The sequence below is a fragment of the Boleophthalmus pectinirostris genome, unplaced genomic scaffold (assembly GCF_026225935.1).
Source record: "Boleophthalmus pectinirostris isolate CB_2022bp ecotype Guang Dong unplaced genomic scaffold, ASM2622593v1 HiC_scaffold_23, whole genome shotgun sequence".
NCBI lineage: Eukaryota > Metazoa > Chordata > Actinopteri > Gobiiformes > Gobiidae > Boleophthalmus > Boleophthalmus pectinirostris.
The window spans coordinates 24073670-24093391 of NW_026571207.1; the positions used below are offsets into that span (position 1 = coordinate 24073670).

General features: G+C 40.1%; 1 protein-coding gene and 3 pseudogenes across 1 annotated transcript; all 4 read left to right on the forward strand.

Annotated features, from left to right (window-relative positions):
- The first annotated feature begins 447 nt into the window (after positions 1–447).
- On the forward strand, positions 448–2964 carry LOC129410589 (protocadherin beta-16-like). The gene has a single exon (XM_055159061.1). The coding sequence runs from the start codon at positions 448–450 to the stop codon at positions 2962–2964; it is 2517 nt and encodes an 838-aa protein (XP_055015036.1).
- Positions 2965–6038: 3074 nt separating this feature from the next.
- Positions 6039–9856, forward strand: LOC129410590 (protocadherin gamma-A11-like; annotated as a pseudogene).
- A 1647-nt stretch (positions 9857–11503) lies between these two features.
- Positions 11504–13907, forward strand: LOC129410591 (protocadherin gamma-A11-like; annotated as a pseudogene).
- Positions 13908–16783: 2876 nt separating this feature from the next.
- LOC129410592 (protocadherin beta-16-like) lies at positions 16784–19405 on the forward strand (annotated as a pseudogene).
- The last annotated feature ends 317 nt before the right edge of the window (positions 19406–19722 follow it).

A 19722-nucleotide genomic window follows, 5' to 3' on the forward strand; every position in this document is an offset into this window, starting at 1 on the left:
AACGTGTATCCAAGTAGTGTGTAGTAAATTAATGTTTTATGTTTGATTGTTGAGATTTCATGCAAAAACTGCTGACTTCACCCAAAAATAAATTAATCTACTTTTCCCTTTTTAGATCCATAATTACAATAGTTAACAGCAGACATAATTCAGACATTCTGCCCTCACTCCACTTTAGAATAAAAACTCAAATAATGACATTGTATAAAACAACACATTTGTCATTTTCTTGCATAGTTTAGTCAAAGGCTTCATAAAACACACAACATATTCCACTATTATACTTTTTATGTCAAACAATAAAAATGTATCGTTCACAAATAATAATCTTATGGCAAGTTAGGACAAAAGAAGTTGTAAAAGAAGATCGTAAACTTTAAATCATTTACTCGAAAACAAGATTTGTCATGACTCAGTTTGTCTCACGGTGGCGCTGTATGCCAGTATATGAGCCAGGCCTGCGCCGTAGCCACCCATTTTCCAATTCTAATTTTGAATGAGGAAACCTACGACACAAGTATTGCTCTTTACAGTTTCTGTCTACTTGTTTTACGCGTCTGTTCGTTGTTGGCGGGACCATGGTATTTTCTGAAGAAAGCCTGTGCATTTTTATTCATCTTCACGTGGATTGGAGCAGCGTGGGGAGATGTGAGCTACACCATACCAGAGGAAACCAAACAAGGATGGGTCATTGGAAATATAGCAAAAGACCTGGGGCTGAAGAGCGGCGTGTTAAGCCTCAGAAAAGCCCGCATTGACACCGACGGGACGGAGAAACGTTACTTTGACGTAAACGTGGACAGCGGAAATCTGATTGTTGCAGACAGAATTGACCGAGAGGAGCTTTGTGGTGAAAGGGCGTCGTGTGTCGTTAAACGGGAGCTTGTTCTGGAGAGTCCTCTGGAGCTGCACCGAATTAGTGTTCACGTCCAAGATATAAATGACAACGCACCCAAATTTAACGAAGAGCTTATTAATCTAGAAATAAGTGAATCTGCAGACAGGGGGGCTCGTTTTCTGATAGAGGAGGCGCACGATGAGGATGTGGGGCAAAATTCAGTCCAACAATACAGCGTCAACAAAAACGATAACTTTGTGTTAATAACTACAGGAAATACAATAGAGCTGGTTCTTGATAAAGAATTAGATCGTGAAAGACAACAGGAAATTGATTTGATTTTGACAGCTTTTGATGGCGGGTCTCCACAGAGATCAGGGACCGTAGCCATACACGTCACTGTACTGGACGCTAATGATAACGCGCCTGTGTTCAGCCAGGCCGTGTATAAAGCCAGTCTGCCTGAAAACTCCCCTCTAGATACTGTAGTGCTTACTGTTAGTGCGACTGATGCAGATGAAGGCGTCAACGGTGATGTGAGTTATGATTTTGGACGTGTTACTGAAGATGTGAAAAAGGTTTTTAGTTTAAATTCAAAAACTGGAGAAATAAGAGTTATTGGCAACATTGACTTTGAAGCCACAACTTCATTTGAAATACGTGTTAAAGCAAAAGATGGATTAGGATTGTCATCTCATGGAAAAGTTGTCATTTCTGTCACTGATGTCAATGACAATGCTCCTGTTGTGAGTTTAAAATCCCTGTCAGATACAATAGCAGAAAATACCCCTCCTGGTACAGAGGTGGGCATCATTAATGTACAGGACAGAGACTCAGAGAACAACAGACAGGTCCACTGCTCCCTTCAGACTGGGGTCCCTTTCAAGTTAGTACCTTCCATTAAAAACTATTATTCTCTAGTGACCACAGAACAGCTGGACCGTGAGCTAGTGTCTGATTACAACATTACAATCAGTGCCACTGACGAGGGCTCTCCCCCTCTGTCCTCCTCTAAAACTGTCCACTTAACTGTAGCTGACATCAATGACAACCCTCCTGTGTTTGAGGAGCAGTCCTACAGCGCACATGTGACTGAAAACAACAAACCTGGCTCCACTTTATGTTCTGTTGCCGCTCGAGACCCAGACTGGAGACAAAACGGGACAGTGGTTTATTCTCTGTTACCTGGTGAGGTGAATGGGGCCCCAGTGTCCTCCTATGTCTCTGTTAATGGAGACACAGGGGTGATCCATGCTGTGAGGGCTTTTGATTATGAACACTTCAGGAGTTTTAAAGTCCATGTGATGGCCAGAGACAATGGCTCTCCTCCACTCAGCAGCAACGTGACAGTCACTGTGTTTATATCTGATGTGAACGACAACTCTCCTCAAATACTGTACCCCACCCCGGAGGGGAACTCCTTCATGACTGAACTGGTCCCTAAAGCTGCACATGCAGGCTCTCTGGTGTCCAAAGTGATAGCAGTGGACGCAGACTCTGGACAGAACGCCTGGCTGTCCTATCACATCGTCAAATCCACTGATCCTGGACTTTTTACTATTGGTCTCCACAGTGGAGAGATCAGGAGCCAGCGGGACATCTCTGAGTCTGACAGCATGAAACAGAACCTTATTGTGGCAGTGAAGGATAACGGACAGCCTCCTCTCTCTGCCACCTGCTCCATGTATTTACTGATCTCTGATAACTTGGCTGAAGTGCCTGAACTCAAGGACATTTCTTATGATGAGAGGGACTCCAAGCTGACATCCTATCTGATCATTGCACTGGTGTCAGTGTCCACATTTTTCCTCACCTTCATTATTATTGTCCTGGGTGTGAGGTTCTGTCGCAGGAGGAAGCCCAGACTGTTGTTTGATGGAGCAGTTGCAATCCCCAGTGGTTATCTGCCTCCTAATTATGCAGATGTTGACGGCACAGGAACTTTACGCAGCACTTACAACTATGATGGATACATGACAACTGGATCCAGGACAAGTGACTTTAAGTTTGTCTCGTCCTACAATGACAACACACTGCCTGCAGATCAGACACTGAGGAAAAGCCCCACTGACTTCTCTGATGTTTTTGGAGATTTGGAAGAGTGCTCAGAGGTAGGGAAACTATAATTGTATCAGGATTATAGCTAAAGCTGGACATGAATTTACTGAATTCATAATAATAATTGTTAACATAAAAACTTGTTTGTTAGCTACCATGGTTAACAGATTTTCTAATTTGCACTCTCAATCAAAATAATATTTACATTTGCTTACCTCATGTTATTTTCAAGTTTAAGTTTACTTATAGTGTCTGTGTTGTAATTAATCTTTGATTAAAATTAGGACAAATTGATAATTAAACTTACATTTCACATTCAAATCACTAAAAACAGCACTGGTAAACTGCCCAGATTCCCTTCATGGAAACTGGAATTACCTTTCTTGCATTGTCTGTTTGTGCAAAAGATGGGCTTTTTAGTGGTCCTGAGGCAAGTGTGCCGGAGAGGCCGTTCCCAGAGTGTGTCAGGTCTTGCAGGATGTTGGAGCTGCATATGGGGAGATGTGTGGAGAAGATGTTGTCTTGGTCTGATAAAGAGTAGCTCACCACTGTTGTAGAAAAATGTTGTATAACGGTTGAATGATACTGAAATGGAAGTCTGAGTTCAAGAGTTGTGTTTGTGGTGGATTTTAATGCTTTACAAAATGGGGACAACAAAGAATGGTACAGAGATTTTTCAGCACTGTTCCTGAATTGAGCGTTTTCACACAAGCATTTTATACTGAGAAATGAGAAGTAAAAGATACACATGAGTACAGTAGGAGTACTGTGACAACTGAAGTTACTGTCAGCACTGGGAACAGCACAGAATCTGGTATATCTAAACAATTACACCACCTACTCAGATTTTTTTACTCGCCGCTCATGCCGAGTATCATGGTGATTAGCAATATGTGTTAAGCTGATAGTAACTTCTGGGATAACATATTGCAGAGCAGGCTCCTCATAAAAAAACAAAAAAAACGGTGCCTTTTTTACATGCTTTATGATGAATTCAGTACAATCCTATTAAATTATCTTTAAGCACACAGCAGCAGACATTCATGTACATAAAACACACAAACACTGACAGAAATGCAAAGCAAAGTACTGTCCATAGGTGCATGATAATCACTAGGGAACACATTACTGCAAGTACTTGTTAAACAGTCTGTTCATCACACAGAGAGTTCCAACTGGGCCACCAATTAAACTGACAATTTGAAGAAAGCATTCGTTATTTTTTGTTATGAGTGATATGTAACACAGACTTATGTGAAGCGAGAGCAAAGAGCTTTATTAGGACTAAGCTCAGCTCTCTACTCCCTCTCCACATATTCATTGCCTCAATAATATGATGTCATACTACACACGTTTGTCATGTCACATTTCAGCTGTGAAAAGTAATTACATCGATCACTAATTTTGGAATTTTCTATTTAATGGGATGCAGTTTGACATAGATGATTTGGTGTTGTCATAACTGTCTCAAAATCCTTTTCTACACAGGTATCTGCATAAAATTAATATGATGTTTATAGGCTGCATTTGTTTGTGTGCAGTTAAAATAGTGGATTAGTGTCCATACTTTTGCCATTTTTGGTCAAAGTGAGATGGTACAAATTGAAACCTAATATGAGCTAAACAAATCTGTTGTCATTTTGTTCCTTTAATAAATAATTTGAAATAAACAATATCTGTCTAGGGCCATGCAGTAAAGAAAGTTGAATCCATTGTGTGAAACATGTTAATAACAGTACATTTTATTGGCATTGCAAAGGTTAGGGTTAATATTATAACAGTGCAAGCTTTAAGAATAGGGTGGAACATCCAAGTAAAGGGAACACTGGGATTATTCTTCATGTGCAGGTGCCTATGTTTCACAGTAATTTCACATTTTTTACATTTCTGGAGCAGCAGAGAATCTGAGAACATATTTAGGCACCTGCTTCCTATAGTGGGGACTGACCCCAGACTGACCTCTTGACACACATTATACACCAAACTTTTTTATTAGAGAAAAGACACTCCTCTCAGTTACACAATCTTTTAGTCATTATGAAAAAAGTGCCTTCACTAATTTCATAAATGTCTCATTGGTTGTTTAAAACATACAGATATCCAACATGTGCTTTACTGATAATTGTAAGAAATGAGCTAATGGTGCATGAATTGTGATTGTTTTGACGTCAGTTATATTGTCTTTCTCGTATGACCTTCTGTTCCGTGGATTTAACTTTTTAGAATTTGAGGATTTGGTTTCATGGCTTTGTGTTTGAATTCTGTCATGTTGATTTTCCGTTAGCGCAAAATGTATTTGGATTATTTTTCATTGTCATTTACAAATGTGAAAATTGTTTTAAAAAGTCAGTTTTAGTTTATAAGAATATACATGAGAGTGATGTTTGCTCCAGTCTTTGGATAGGTTTTGTTTACACTTGGCATTTCTCATTTTGCTTGCAACTGAGTAGATTAAAATACTTTGTTTTTGTTTTTTGTTTTTTTGGTTAATGAAACCCCCCTATCCTTACGACATCTCCACCCACCTCCCTCTTTTAATGAGCAACTACTGTGTGAAATACTTCTGTAATTCAGACAAAAATCCACAATTCATTTTGCAGCTAAATGCATGTTGTGAATTGCAATAAATGTGAGTGTGCAGTAAATGAATTCTCAGTACAAGCCACTTGTGCAAAGTGCTGTTGAATAGTTGTAAAATTAAAGGCTACCACACTTTTCTTTCTAATTTCATTAAATTGAATTTTTTTTCACTTTTAAGATATTAGATAGATGCCATATTCCAATGTTATGCACACATTATAGGCTATGTTACACATCTTCAATTGAAAATATAAGGCCTATTGTTTTAAAGTAATTTAAAATTCAGAATTATTATAATAAACTTAAGCATAACCCAAATTAATCATGTGTTGCACTTGGATAAGATAAAACTGTTTCCTGAGTTAAACACTTAAAATTCTTAATCGAAATGTGGCAAAAAGAACAATTCTTTGTTTAGCTCACGGTGGCGCTATATGCCAGTATATGACACATTGCAACCACCCATTATCCAGCTCCCGTTCATTTGACAAGAAAACTTACGAAAACGGATTGCTGGTCACAATTGGTGCTTGTTTTACGCGTCTGTTCGTTGTTGGCGGGACCATGGTATTTCTGAAGAAAGCCTGTGCATTTTTATTCATCTTCACGTGGATTGGAGCAGCGTGGGGAGATGTGAGCTACACCATACCAGAGGAAACCAAACAAGGATGGGTCATTGGAAATATAGCAAAAGACCTGGGGCTGAAGAGCGGCGTGTTAAGCCTCAGAAAAGCCCGCATTGACACCGACGGGACGGAGAAACGTTACTTTGACGTAAACGTGGACAGCGGAAATCTGATTGTTGCAGACAGAATTGACCGAGAGGAGCTTTGTGGTGAAAGGGCGTCGTGTGTCGTTAAACGGGAGCTTGTTCTGGAGAGTCCTCTGGAGCTGCACCGAATTAGTGTTCACGTCCAAGATATAAATGACAACGCACCCAAATTTTACGAAGAGCTTATTAATCTAGAAATAAGTGAATCTGCAGACAGGGGGGCTCGTTTTCTGATAGAGGAGGCGCACGATGAGGATGTGGGGCAAAATTCTATTCAACAATACAGCGTCAACAAAAACGATAACTTTGTGTTAATAACTACAGGAAATACAATAGAGCTGGTTCTTGATAAAGAATTAGATCGTGAAAGACAACAGGAAATTGATTTGATTTTGACAGCTTTTGATGGCGGGTCTCCACAGAGATCAGGGACCGTAGCCATACACGTCACTGTACTGGACGCTAATGATAACGCGCCTGTGTTCAGCCAGGCCGTGTATAAAGCCAGTCTGCCTGAAAACTCCCCTCTAGATACTGTAGTGCTTACTGTTAGTGCGACTGATGCAGATGAAGGCGTCAACGGTGATGTGAGTTATGATTTTGGGCGTGTTACTGAAGATTTAAAAAAGGTTTTTAGTTTAAATTCAAAAACAGGAGAAATAAGAGTTATTGGCAACATTGACTTTGAAGCCACAACTTCATTTGAAATACGTGTTAAAGCAAAAGATGGATTAGGATTGTCATCTCATGGAAAAGTTGTCATTTCGGTGACTGATGTCAATGACAATGCTCCTGTTGTGAGTTTAAAATCCCTGTCAGATACAATAGCAGAAAATACCCCTCCTGGTACAGAGGTGGGCATCATTAATGTACAGGACAGAGACTCAGAGAACAACAGACAGGTCCGCTGCTCCCTTCAGACTGGGGTCCCTTTCAAGTTAGTACCTTCCATTAAAAACTATTATTCTCTAGTGACCACAGAACAGCTGGACCGTGAGCTAGTGTCTGATTACAACATTACAATCAGTGCCACTGACGAGGGCTCTCCCCCTCTGTCCTCCTCTAAAACTGTCCACTTAACTGTAGCTGACATCAATGACAACCCTCCTGTGTTTGAGGAGCAGTCCTACAGCGCACATGTGACTGAAAACAACAAACCTGGCTCCACTTTATGTTCTGTTGCCGCTCGAGACCCAGACTGGAGACAAAACGGGACAGTGGTTTATTCTCTGTTACCTGGTGAGGTGAATGGGGCCCCAGTGTCCTCCTATGTCTCTGTTAATGGAGACACAGGGGTGATCCATGCTGTGAGGGCTTTTGATTATGAACACTTCAGGAGTTTTAAAGTCCATGTGATGGCCAGAGACAATGGCTCTCCTCCACTCAGCAGCAACGTGACAGTCACTGTGTTTATATCTGATGTGAACGACAACTCTCCTCAAATACTGTACCCCACCCCGGAGGGGAACTCCTTCATGACTGAACTGGTCCCTAAAGCTGCACATGCAGGCTCTCTGGTGTCCAAAGTGATAGCAGTGGACGCAGACTCTGGACAGAACGCCTGGCTGTCCTATCACATCGTCAAATCCACTGATCCTGGACTTTTTACTATTGGTCTCCACAGTGGAGAGATCAGGAGCCAGCGGGACATCTCTGAGTCTGACAGCATGAAACAGAACCTTATTGTGGCAGTGAAGGATAACGGACAGCCTCCTCTCTCTGCCACCTGCTCCATGTATTTACTGATCTCTGATAACTTGGCTGAAGTGCCTGAACTCAAGGACATTTCTTATGATGAGAGGGACTCCAAAGCTGACATCCTATCTGATCATTGCACTGGTGTCAGTGTCCACATTTTTCCTCACCTTCATTATTATTGTCCTGGGTGTGAGGTTCTGTCGCAGGAGGAAGCCCAGACTGTTGTTTGATGGAGCAGTTGCAATCCCCAGTGGTTATCTGCCTCCTAATTATGCAGATGTTGACGGCACAGGAACTTTACGCAGCACTTACAACTATGATGGATACATGACAACTGGATCCAGGACAAGTGACTTTAAGTTTGTCTCGTCCTACAATGACAACACACTGCCTGCAGATCAGACACTGAGGAAAAGCCCCACTGACTTCTCTGATGTTTTTGGAGATTTGGAAGAGTGCTCAGAGGTAGGGAAATATCATTGTATCAGGATTATAGCTAAAGCTGGACATGAATTTACTGAATTCATAATAATAATTGTTAACATAAAAACTTGTTTGTTAGCTACCATGGTTAACAGATTTTCTAATTTGCACTCTCAATCAAATAATATATTTACATTTGCTTACCTCATGTTATTTTCAAGTTTAAGTTTACTTATAGTGTCTGTGTTGTAATTAATCTTTGATTAAAATTAGGACAAATTGATAATTAAACTTACATTTCACATTCAAATCACTAAAAACAGCACTGGTAAACTGCCCAGATTCCCTTCATGGAAACTGGAATTACCTTTCTTGCATTGTCTGTTTGTGCAAAAGATGGGCTTTTTAGTGGTCCTGAGGCAAGTGTGCCGGAGAGGCCGTTCCCAGAGTGCGTCAGGTCTTGCAGGATGTTGGAGCTGCATATGGGGAGATGTGTGGAGAAGATGTTGTCTTGGTCTGATAAAGAGTAGCTCACCACTGTTGTAGAAAAATGTTGTATAACGGTTGAATGATACTGAAATGGAAGTCTGAGTTCAAGAGTTGTGTTTGTGGTGGATTTTAATGCTTTACAAAATGGGGACAACAAAGAATGGTACAGAGATTTTTCAGCACTGTTCCTGAATTGAGCGTTTTCACACAAGCATTTTATACTGAGAAATGAGAAGTAAAAGATACACATGAGTACAGTAGGAGTACTGTGACAACTGAAGTTACTGTCAGCACTGGGAACAGCACAGAATCTGGTATATCTAAACAATTACACCACCTACTCAGATTTTTTTACTCGCCGCTCATGCCGAGTATCATGGTGATTAGCAATATGTGTTAAGCTGATAGTAACTTCTGGGATAACATATTGCAGAGCAGGCTCCTCATAAAAAAACAAAAAAACGGTGCCTTTTTTACATGCTTTATGATGAATTCAGTACAATCCTATTAAATTATCTTTAAGCACACAGCAGCAGACATTCATGTACATAAAACACACAAACACTGACAGAAATGCAAAGCAAAGTACTGTCCATAGGTGCATGATAATCACTAGGGAACACATTACTGCAAGTACTTGTTAAACAGTCTGTTCATCACACAGAGAGTTCCAACTGGGCCACCAATTAAACTGACAATTTGAAGAAAGCATCGTTATTTTTTGTTATGAGTGATATGTAACACAGACTTATGTGAAGCGAGAGCAAAGAGCTTTATTAGGACTAAGCTCAGCTCTCTACTCCCTCTCCACATATTCATTGCCTCAATAATATGATGTCATACTACACACGTTTGTCATGTCACATTTCAGCTGTGAAAAGTAATTACATCGATCACTAATTTTGGAATTTTCTATTTAATGGGATGCAGTTTGACATAGATGATTTGGTGTTGTCATGACTGTCTCAAAATCCTTTTCTACACAGGTATCTGCATAAAATTAATATGATGTTTATAGGCTGCATTTGTTTGTGTGCAGTTAAAATAGTGGATTAGTGTCAATACTTTTGCCATTTTTGGTCAAAGTGAGATGGTACAAATTGAAACCTAATATGAGCTAAACAAATCTGTTGTCATTTTGTTCCTTTAATAAATAATTTGAAATAAACAATATCTGTCTAGGGCCATGCAGTAAAGAAAGTTGAATCCATTGTGTGAAACATGTTAATAACAGTACATTTTATTGGCATTGCAAAGGTTAGGGTTAATATTATAACAGTGCAAGCTTTAAGAATAGGGTGGAACATCCAAGTAACAGGGAACACTGGGATTATTCTTCATGTGCAGGTGCCTATGTTTCACAGTAATTTCACATTTTTTACATTTCTGGAGCAGCAGAATCTGAGAACATATTTAGGCACCTGCTTCCTATAGTGGGGACTGACCCCAGACTGACCTCTTGACACACATTATACACCAAACTTTTTATTAGAGAAAAGACACTCCTCTCAGTTACACAATCTTTTAGTCATTATGAAAAAAGTGCCTTCACTAATTTCATAAATGTCTCATTGGTTGTTTAAAACATACAGATATCCAACATGTGCTTTACTGATAATTGTAAGAATATGAGCTAATGGTGCATGAATTGTGATTGTTTTGACGTCAGTTATATTGTCTTTCTTGTATGACCTTCTGTTCCGTGGATTTAACTTTTTAGAATTTGAGGATTTGGTTTCATGGCTTTGTGTTTGAATTCTGTCATGTTGATTTTCCATTAGCGCAAAATGTATTTGGATTATTTTTCATTGTCATTTACAAATGTGAAAATTGTTTTTAAAAAAGTCAGTTTTAGTTTTATAAGAATATACATGAGAGTGATGTTTGCTCCAGTCTTTGGATAGGTTTTGTTTACACTTGGCATTTCTCATTTTGCTTGCAACTGAGTAGATTAAAATACTTTGTTTTGTTTTTGTTTTTTTGGTTAATGAACCCCCCCTATCCTTACGACATCTCCACCCACCTCCCTCTTTTAATGAGCAACTACTGTGTGAAATACTTCTGTAATTCAGACAAATATCCACAATTCATTTTGCAGCTAAATGCATGTTGTGAATTGCAATAAATGTGAGTGTGCAGTAAATGAATTCTCAGTACAAGCCACTTGTGCAAAGTGCTGTTGAATAGTTGTAAAATTAAAGGCTACCACACTTTTCTTTCTAATTTCATTAAATTGAATTTTTTCACTTTTAAGATATTAGATAGGATGCCATATTCCAATGTTATGCACACATTATAGGCTATGTTACACATCTTCAAATGAAAATATAAGGCCTATTGTTTTAAAGTAATTTAAAATTCTGAATTATTATAATAAACTTAAGCATAACCCAAATTAATCATGTGTTGCACTTGGATAAGATAAAACTTTTTCCTGAGTTAAACACTTAAAATTCTTAATCGAAATGTGGCAAAAAGAACAATTCTGTTTACTTTGTTTGTCTCACGGTGGCGCTATATGCCAGTATATGACACATTGCAACCACCCATTATCCAGCTCCCGTTCACTTGACAAGAAAACTTAAAACGGATTGCTGGTCACAATTGGTGCTTGTTTTACGCGTCTGTTCGTTGTTGGCGGGACCATGGTATTTCTGAAGAAAGCCTGTGCATTTTTATTCATCTTCACGTGGATTGGAGCAGCGTGGGGAGATGTGAGCTACACCATACCAGAGGAAACCAAACAAGGATGGGTCATTGGAAAATATAGCAAAAGACCTGGGGCTGAAGAGCGCCGTGTTAAGCCTCAGAAAAGCCCGCATTGACACCGACGGGACGGAGAAACGTTACTTTGACGTAAACGTGGACAGCGGAAATCTGATTGTTGCAGACAGAATTGACCGAGAGGAGCTTTGTGGTGAAAGGGCGTCGTGTGTCGTTAAACGGGAGCTTGTTCTGGAGAGTCCTCTGGAGCTGCACCGAATTAGTGTTCACGTCCAAGATATAAATGACAACGCACCCAAATTTTAACGAAGAGCTTATTAATCTAGAAATAAGAGAATCTGCAGACAGGGGGGCTCGTTTTCTGATAGAGGAGGCGCACGATGAGGATGTGGGGCAAAATTCTATTCAACAATACAGCGTCAACAAAAACGATAACTTTGTGTTAATAACTACAGGAAATACAATAGAGCTGGTTCTTGATAAAGAATTAGATCGTGAAAGACAACAGGAAATTGATTTGATTTTGACAGCTTTTGATGGCGGGTCTCCACAGAGATCAGGGACCGTAGCCATACACGTCACTGTACTGGACGCTAATGATAACGCGCCTGTGTTCAGCCAGGCCGTGTATAAAGCCAGTCTGCCTGAAAACTCCCCTCTAGATACTGTAGTGCTTACTGTTAGTGCGACTGATGCAGATGAAGGCGTCAACGGTGATGTGAGTTATGATTTTGGACGTGTTACTGAAGATTTAAAAAAGGTTTTTAGTTTAAATTCAAAAACAGGAGAAATAAGAGTTATTGGCAACATTGACTTTGAAGCCACAACTTCATTTGAAATACGTGTTAAAGCAAAAGATGGATTAGGATTGTCATCTCATGGAAAAGTTGTAATTTCGGTGACTGATGTCAATGACAATGCTCCTGTTGTGAGTTTAAAATCCCTGTCAGATACAATAGCAGAAAAATACCCCTCCTGGTACAGAGGTGGGCATCATTAATGTACAGGACAGAGACTCAGAGAACAACAGACAGGTCCACTGCTCCCTTCAGACTGGGGTCCCTTTCAAGTTAGTACCTTCCATTAAAAACTATTATTCTCTAGTGACCACAGAACAGCTGGACCGTGAGCTAGTGTCTGATTACAACATTACAATCAGTGCCACTGACGAGGGCTCTCCCCCTCTGTCCTCCTCTAAAACTGTCCACTTAACTGTAGCTGACATCAATGACAACCCTCCTGTGTTTGAGGAGCAGTCCTACAGCGCACATGTGACTGAAAACAACAAACCTGGCTCCACTTTATGTTCTGTTGCCGCTCGAGACCCAGACTGGAGACAAAACGGGACAGTGGTTTATTCTCTGTTACCTGGTGAGGTGAATGGGGCCCCAGTGTCCTCCTATGTCTCTGTTAATGGAGACACAGGGGTGATCCATGCTGTGAGGGCTTTTGATTATGAACACTTCAGGAGTTTTAAAGTCCATGTGATGGCCAGAGACAATGGCTCTCCTCCACTCAGCAGCAACGTGACAGTCACTGTGTTTATATCTGATGTGAACGACAACTCTCCTCAAATACTGTACCCCACCCCGGAGGGGAACTCCTTCATGACTGAACTGGTCCCTAAAGCTGCACATGCAGGCTCTCTGGTGTCCAAAGTGATAGCAGTGGACGCAGACTCTGGACAGAACGCCTGGCTGTCCTATCACATCGTCAAATCCACTGATCCTGGACTTTTTACTATTGGTCTCCACAGTGGAGAGATCAGGAGCCAGCGGGACATCTCTGAGTCTGACAGCATGAAACAGAACCTTATTGTGGCAGTGAAGGATAACGGACAGCCTCCTCTCTCTGCCACCTGCTCCATGTATTTACTGATCTCTGATAACTTGGCTGAAGTGCCTGAACTCAAGGACATTTCTTATGATGAGAGGGACTCCAAGCTGACATCCATATCTGATCATTGCACTGGTGTCAGTGTCCACATTTTTCCTCACCTTCATTATTATTGTCCTGGGTGTGAGGTTCTGTCGCAGGAGGAAGCCCAGACTGTTGTTTGATGGAGCAGTTGCAATCCCCAGTGGTTATCTGCCTCCTAATTATGCAGATGTTGATGGCACAGGAACTTTACGCAGCACTTACAACTATGATGGATACATGACAACTGGATCCAGGACAAGTGACTTTAAGTTTGTCTCATCCTACAATGACAACACACTGCCTGCAGATCAGACACTGAGGAAAAGCCCCACTGACTTCTCTGATGTTTTTGGAGATTTGGAAGAGTGCTCAGGTAGGGAAAATATCATTGTATCAGGATTATAGCTAAAGCTGGACATGAATTTACTGAATTCATAAATATAATTGTTAACATAAAAACTTGTTTGTTAGCTACCATGGTTAACAGATTTTCTAATTTGCACTCTCAATCAAATAATATATTTACATTTGCTTACCTCATGTTATTTTCAAGTTTAAGTTTACTTATAGTGTCTGTGTTGTAATTAATCTTTGATTAAAATTAGGACAAATTGATAATTAAACTTACATTTCACATTCAAATCACTAAAAACAGCACTGGTAAACTGCCCAGATTCCCTTCATGGAAACTGGAATTACCTTTCTTGCATTGTCTGTTTGTGCAAAAGATGGGCTTTTTAGTGGTCCTGAGGCAAGTGTGCCGAGAGGCCGTTCCAGAGTGCGTCAGGTCTTGCAGGATGTTGGAGCTGCATATGGGGAGATGTGTGGAGAAGATGTTGTCTTGGTCTGATAAAGAGTAGCTCACCACTGTTGTAGAAAAAGGTTGTATAACGGTTGAATGATACTGAAATGGAAGTCTGAGTTCAAGAGTTGTGTTTGTGGTGGATTTTAATGCTTTACAAAATGGGGACAACAAAGAATGGTACAGAGATTTTTCAGCACTGTTCCTGAATTGAGCGTTTTCACACAAGCATTTTATACTGAGAAATGAGAAGTAAAAGATACACATGAGTACAGTAGGAGTACTGTGACAACTGAAGTTACTGTCAGCACTGGGAACAGCACAGAATCTGGTATATCTAAACAATTACACCACCTACTCAGATTTTTTTACTCGCCGCTCATGCCGAGTATCATGGTGATTAGCAATATGTGTTAAGCTGATAGTAACTTCTGGGATAACATATTGCAGAGCAGGCTCCTCATAAAAAAACAAAAAAACGGTGCCTTTTTTTACATGCTTTATGATGAATTCAGTACAATCCTATTAAATTATCTTTAAGCACACAGCAGCAGACATTCATGTACATAAAACACACAAACACTGACAGAAATGCAAAGCAAAGTACTGTCCATAGGTGCATGATAATCACTAGGGAACACATTACTGCAAGTACTTGTTAAACAGTCTGTTCATCACACAGAGAGTTCCAACTGGGCCACCAATTAAAACTGACAATTTGAAGAAAGCATCGTTATTTTTTGTTATGAGTGATATGTAACACAGACTTATGTGAAGCGAGAGCAAAGAGCTTTATTAGGACTAAGCTCAGCTCTCTACTCCCTCTCCACATATTCATTGCCTCAATAATATGATGTCATACTACACACGTTTGTCATGTCACATTTCAGCTGTGAAAAGTAATTACATCGATCACTAATTTTGGAATTTTCTATTTAATGGGATGCAGTTTGACATTGATGATTTGGTGTTGTCATGACGGTCTCAAAATCCTTTTCTACACAGGTATCTGCATAAAATTAATATGATGTTTATAGGCTGCATTTGTTTGTGTGCAGTTAAAATAGTGGATTAGTGTCCATACTTTTGCCATTTTTGGTCAAAGTGAGATGGTACAAATTGAAACCTAATATGAGCTAAACAAATCTGTTGTCATTTTGTTCCTTTAATAAATAATTTGAAATAAACAATATCTGTCTAGGGCCATGCAGTAAAGAAAGTTGAATCCATTGTGTGAAACATGTTAATAACAGTACATTTTATTGGCATTGCAAAGGTTAGGGTTAATATTATAACAGTGCAAGCTTTAAGAATAGGGTGGAACATCCAAGTACAGGGAACACTGGGATTATTCTTCATGTGCAGGTGCCTATGTTTCACAGTAATTTCACATTTTTTACATTTCTGGAGCAGCAGAATCTGAGAACATATTTAGGCACCTGCTTCCTATAGTGGGGACTGACCCCAGACTGACCTCTTGACACACATTATACACCAAACTTTTTATTAGAGAAAAGACACTCCTCTCAGTTACACAATCTTTTAGTCATTATGAAAAAAGTGCCTTCACTAATTTCATAAATGTCTCATTGGTTGTTTAAAACATACAGATATCCAACATGTGCTTTACTGATAATTGTAAGATATGAGCTAATGGTGCATGAATTGTGATTGTTTTTGACGTCAGTTATATTGTCTTTCTCGTATGACCTTCTGTTCCGTGGATTTAACTTTTTTAGAATTTGAGGATTTGGTTTCATGGCTTTGTGTTTGAATTCTGTCATGTTGATTTTCCATTAGCGCAAAATGTATTTGGATTATTTTTCATTGTCATTTACAAATGTGAAAATTGTTTTAAAAAAGTCAGTTTTAGTTTATAAGAATATACATGAGAGTGATGTTTGCTCCAGTCTTTGGATAGGTTTTGTTTACACTTGGCATTTCTCATTTTGCTTGCAACTGAGTAGATTAAAATACTTTGTTTTGTTTTTTGTTTTTTTGGTTAATGAAACCCCCCCTTACGACATCTCCACCCACCTCCCTCTTTTAATGAGCAACTACTGTGTGAAATACTTCTGTAATTCAGACAAAAATCCACAATTCATTTTGCAGCTAAATGCATGTTGTGAATTGCAATAAATGTGAGTGTGCAGTAAATGAATTCTCAGTACAAGCCACTTGTGCAAAGTGCTGTTGAATAGTTGTAAAATTAAAGGCTACCACACTTTTCTTTCTAATTTCATTAAATTGAATTTTTTCACTTTTAAGATATTAGATAGATGCCATATTCCAATGTTATGCACACATTATAGGCTATGTTACACATCTTCAATTGAAAATATAAGGCCTATTGTTTTAAAGTAATTTAAAATTCAGAATATTTATAAATAAACTTAAGCATAACCCAAATTAATAATGTGTAGCACTTGGACAAGATAAAACTGTTTCCTGAGTTAAACACTTAAAATTCTTAATCGAAATGTGGCAAAAAGAACAATTCTGTTTACTTTGTTTGTCTCACGGTGGCGCTATATGCCAGTATATGACACATTGCAACCACCCATTATCCAGCTCCCGTTCATTTGACAAGAAAACTTAAAACGGATTGCTGGTCACAATTGGTGCTTGTTTTACGCGTCTGTTCGTTGTTGGCGGGACCATGGTATTTCTGAAGAAAGCCTGTGCATTTTTTATTCATCTTCACGTGGATTGGAGCAGCGTGGGGAGATGTGAGCTACACCATACCAGAGGAAACCAAACAAGGATGGGTCATTGGAAATATAGCAAAAGACCTGGGGCTGAAGAGCGGCGTGTTAAGCCTCAGAAAAGCCCGCATTGACACCGACGGGACGGAGAAACGTTACTTTGACGTAAACGTGGACAGCGGAAATCTGATTGTTGCAGACAGAATTGACCGAGAGGAGCTTTGTGGTGAAAGGGCGTCGTGTGTCGTTAAACGGGAGCTTGTTCTGGAGAGTCCTCTGGAGCTGCACCGAATTAGTGTTCACGTCCAAGATATAAATGACAACGCACCCAAATTCAACGAAGAGCTTATTAATCTAGAAATAAGAGAATCTGCAGACAGGGGGGCTCGTTTTCTGATAGAGGAGGCGCAAGATGAGGATGTGGGGCAAAATTCAGTTCAACAATACAGTCTTAACAAGAATGATAATTTCGTTTCAGTAATTACAGGAAATACAATAGAGCTGGTTCTTGATAAAGAATTAGATCGTGAAAGACAACAGGAAATTGATTTGATTTTGACAGCTTTTGATGGCGGGTCTCCACAGAGATCAGGGACCGTAGCCATACACGTCACTGTACTGGACGCTAATGATAACGCGCCTGTGTTCAGCCAGGCCGTGTATAAAGCCAGTCTGCCTGAAAACTCCCCTCTAGATACTGTAGTGCTTACTGTTAGTGCGACTGATGCAGATGAAGGCGTCAACGGTGATGTGAGTTATGATTTCGTGCATGTTACTGAAGATGTAAAAAATACCTTTAGTATAAATTCAAAAACAGGAGAAATAAGAGTTATTGGCAACATTGACTTTGAAGCCACAACTTCATTTGAAATACGTGTTAAAGCAAAAGATGGATTAGGATTGTCATCTCATGGAAAAGTTGTAATTTCAGTGACTGATGTCAATGACAATGCTCCTGTTGTGAGTTTAAAATCCCTGTCAGATACAATAGCAGAAAATACCCCTCCTGGTACAGAGGTGGGCATCATTAATGTACAGGACAGAGACTCAGAGAACAACAGACAGGTCCACTGCTCCCTTCAGACTGGGGTCCCTTTCAAGTTAGTACCTTCCATTAAAAACTATTATTCTCTAGTGACCACAGAACAGCTGGACCGTGAGCTAGTGTCTGATTACAACATTACAATCAGTGCCACTGACGAGGGCTCTCCCCCTCTGTCCTCCTCTAAAACTGTCCACTTAACTGTAGCTGACATCAATGACAACCCTCCTGTGTTTGAGGAGCAGTCCTACAGCGCACATGTGACTGAAAACAACAAACCTGGCTCCACTTTATGTTCTGTTGCCGCTCGAGACCCAGACTGGAGACAAAACGGGACAGTGGTTTATTCTCTGTTACCTGGTGAGGTGAATGGGGCCCCAGTGTCCTCCTATGTCTCTGTTAATGGAGACACAGGGGTGATCCATGCTGTGAGGGCTTTTGATTATGAACACTTCAGGAGTTTTAAAGTCCATGTGATGGCCAGAGACAATGGCTCTCCTCCACTCAGCAGCAACGTGACAGTCACTGTGTTTATATCTGATGTGAACGACAACTCTCCTCAAATACTGTACCCCACCCCGGAGGGGAACTCCTTCATGACTGAACTGGTCCCTAAAGCTGCACATGCAGGCTCTCTGGTGTCCAAAGTGATAGCAGTGGACGCAGACTCTGGACAGAACGCCTGGCTGTCCTATCACATCGTCAAATCCACTGATCCTGGACTTTTTACTATTGGTCTCCACAGTGGAGAGATCAGGAGCCAGCGGGACATCTCTGAGTCTGACAGCATGAAACAGAACCTTATTGTGGCAGTGAAGGATAACGGACAGCCTCCTCTCTCTGCCACCTGCTCCATGTATTTACTGATCTCTGATAACTTGGCTGAAGTGCCTGAACTCAAGGACATTTCTTATGATGAGAGGGACTCCAAGCTGACATCCTATCTGATCATTGCACTGGTGTCAGTGTCCACATTTTTCCTCACCTTCATTATTATTGTCCTGGGTGTGAGGTTCTGTCGCAGGAGGAAGCCCAGACTGTTGTTTGATGGAGCAGTTGCAATCCCCAGTGGTTATCTGCCTCCTAATTATGCAGATGTTGACGGCACAGGAACTTTACGCAGCACTTACAACTATGATGGATACATGACAACTGATCCAGGACAAGTGACTTTAAGTTTGTCTCGTCCTACAATGACAACACACTGCCTGCAGATCAGACACTGAGGAAAAGCCCCACTGACTTCTCTGATGTCTTTGGAGATTTGGAAGAGTGCTCAGAGGTAGGGAAAATATCATTGTATCAGGATATAGCTAAAGCTGACATGAATTTGATTCATAATAATAATTGTTAACATAAAACTTGTTTGTTAGCTACCATGGTTAACAGATTTCTAATTTGCACTCTCAATCAAATAATATATTTACATTTGCTTACCTCATGTTATTTTCAAGTTTAAGTTTACTTATAGTGTCTGTGTTGTAATTAATCTTTGATTAAAATAAGACATATGATAATTAAACTTACATTTCACATTCAAATCACTAAAAACAGCACTGGTAAACTGCCCAGATTCCCTTCATGGAAACTGGAATTACCTTTCTTGCATTGTCTGTTTGTGCAAAAGATGGGCTTTTTAGTGTCCTGAGGCAAGTGTGCGGAGAGGCCGTT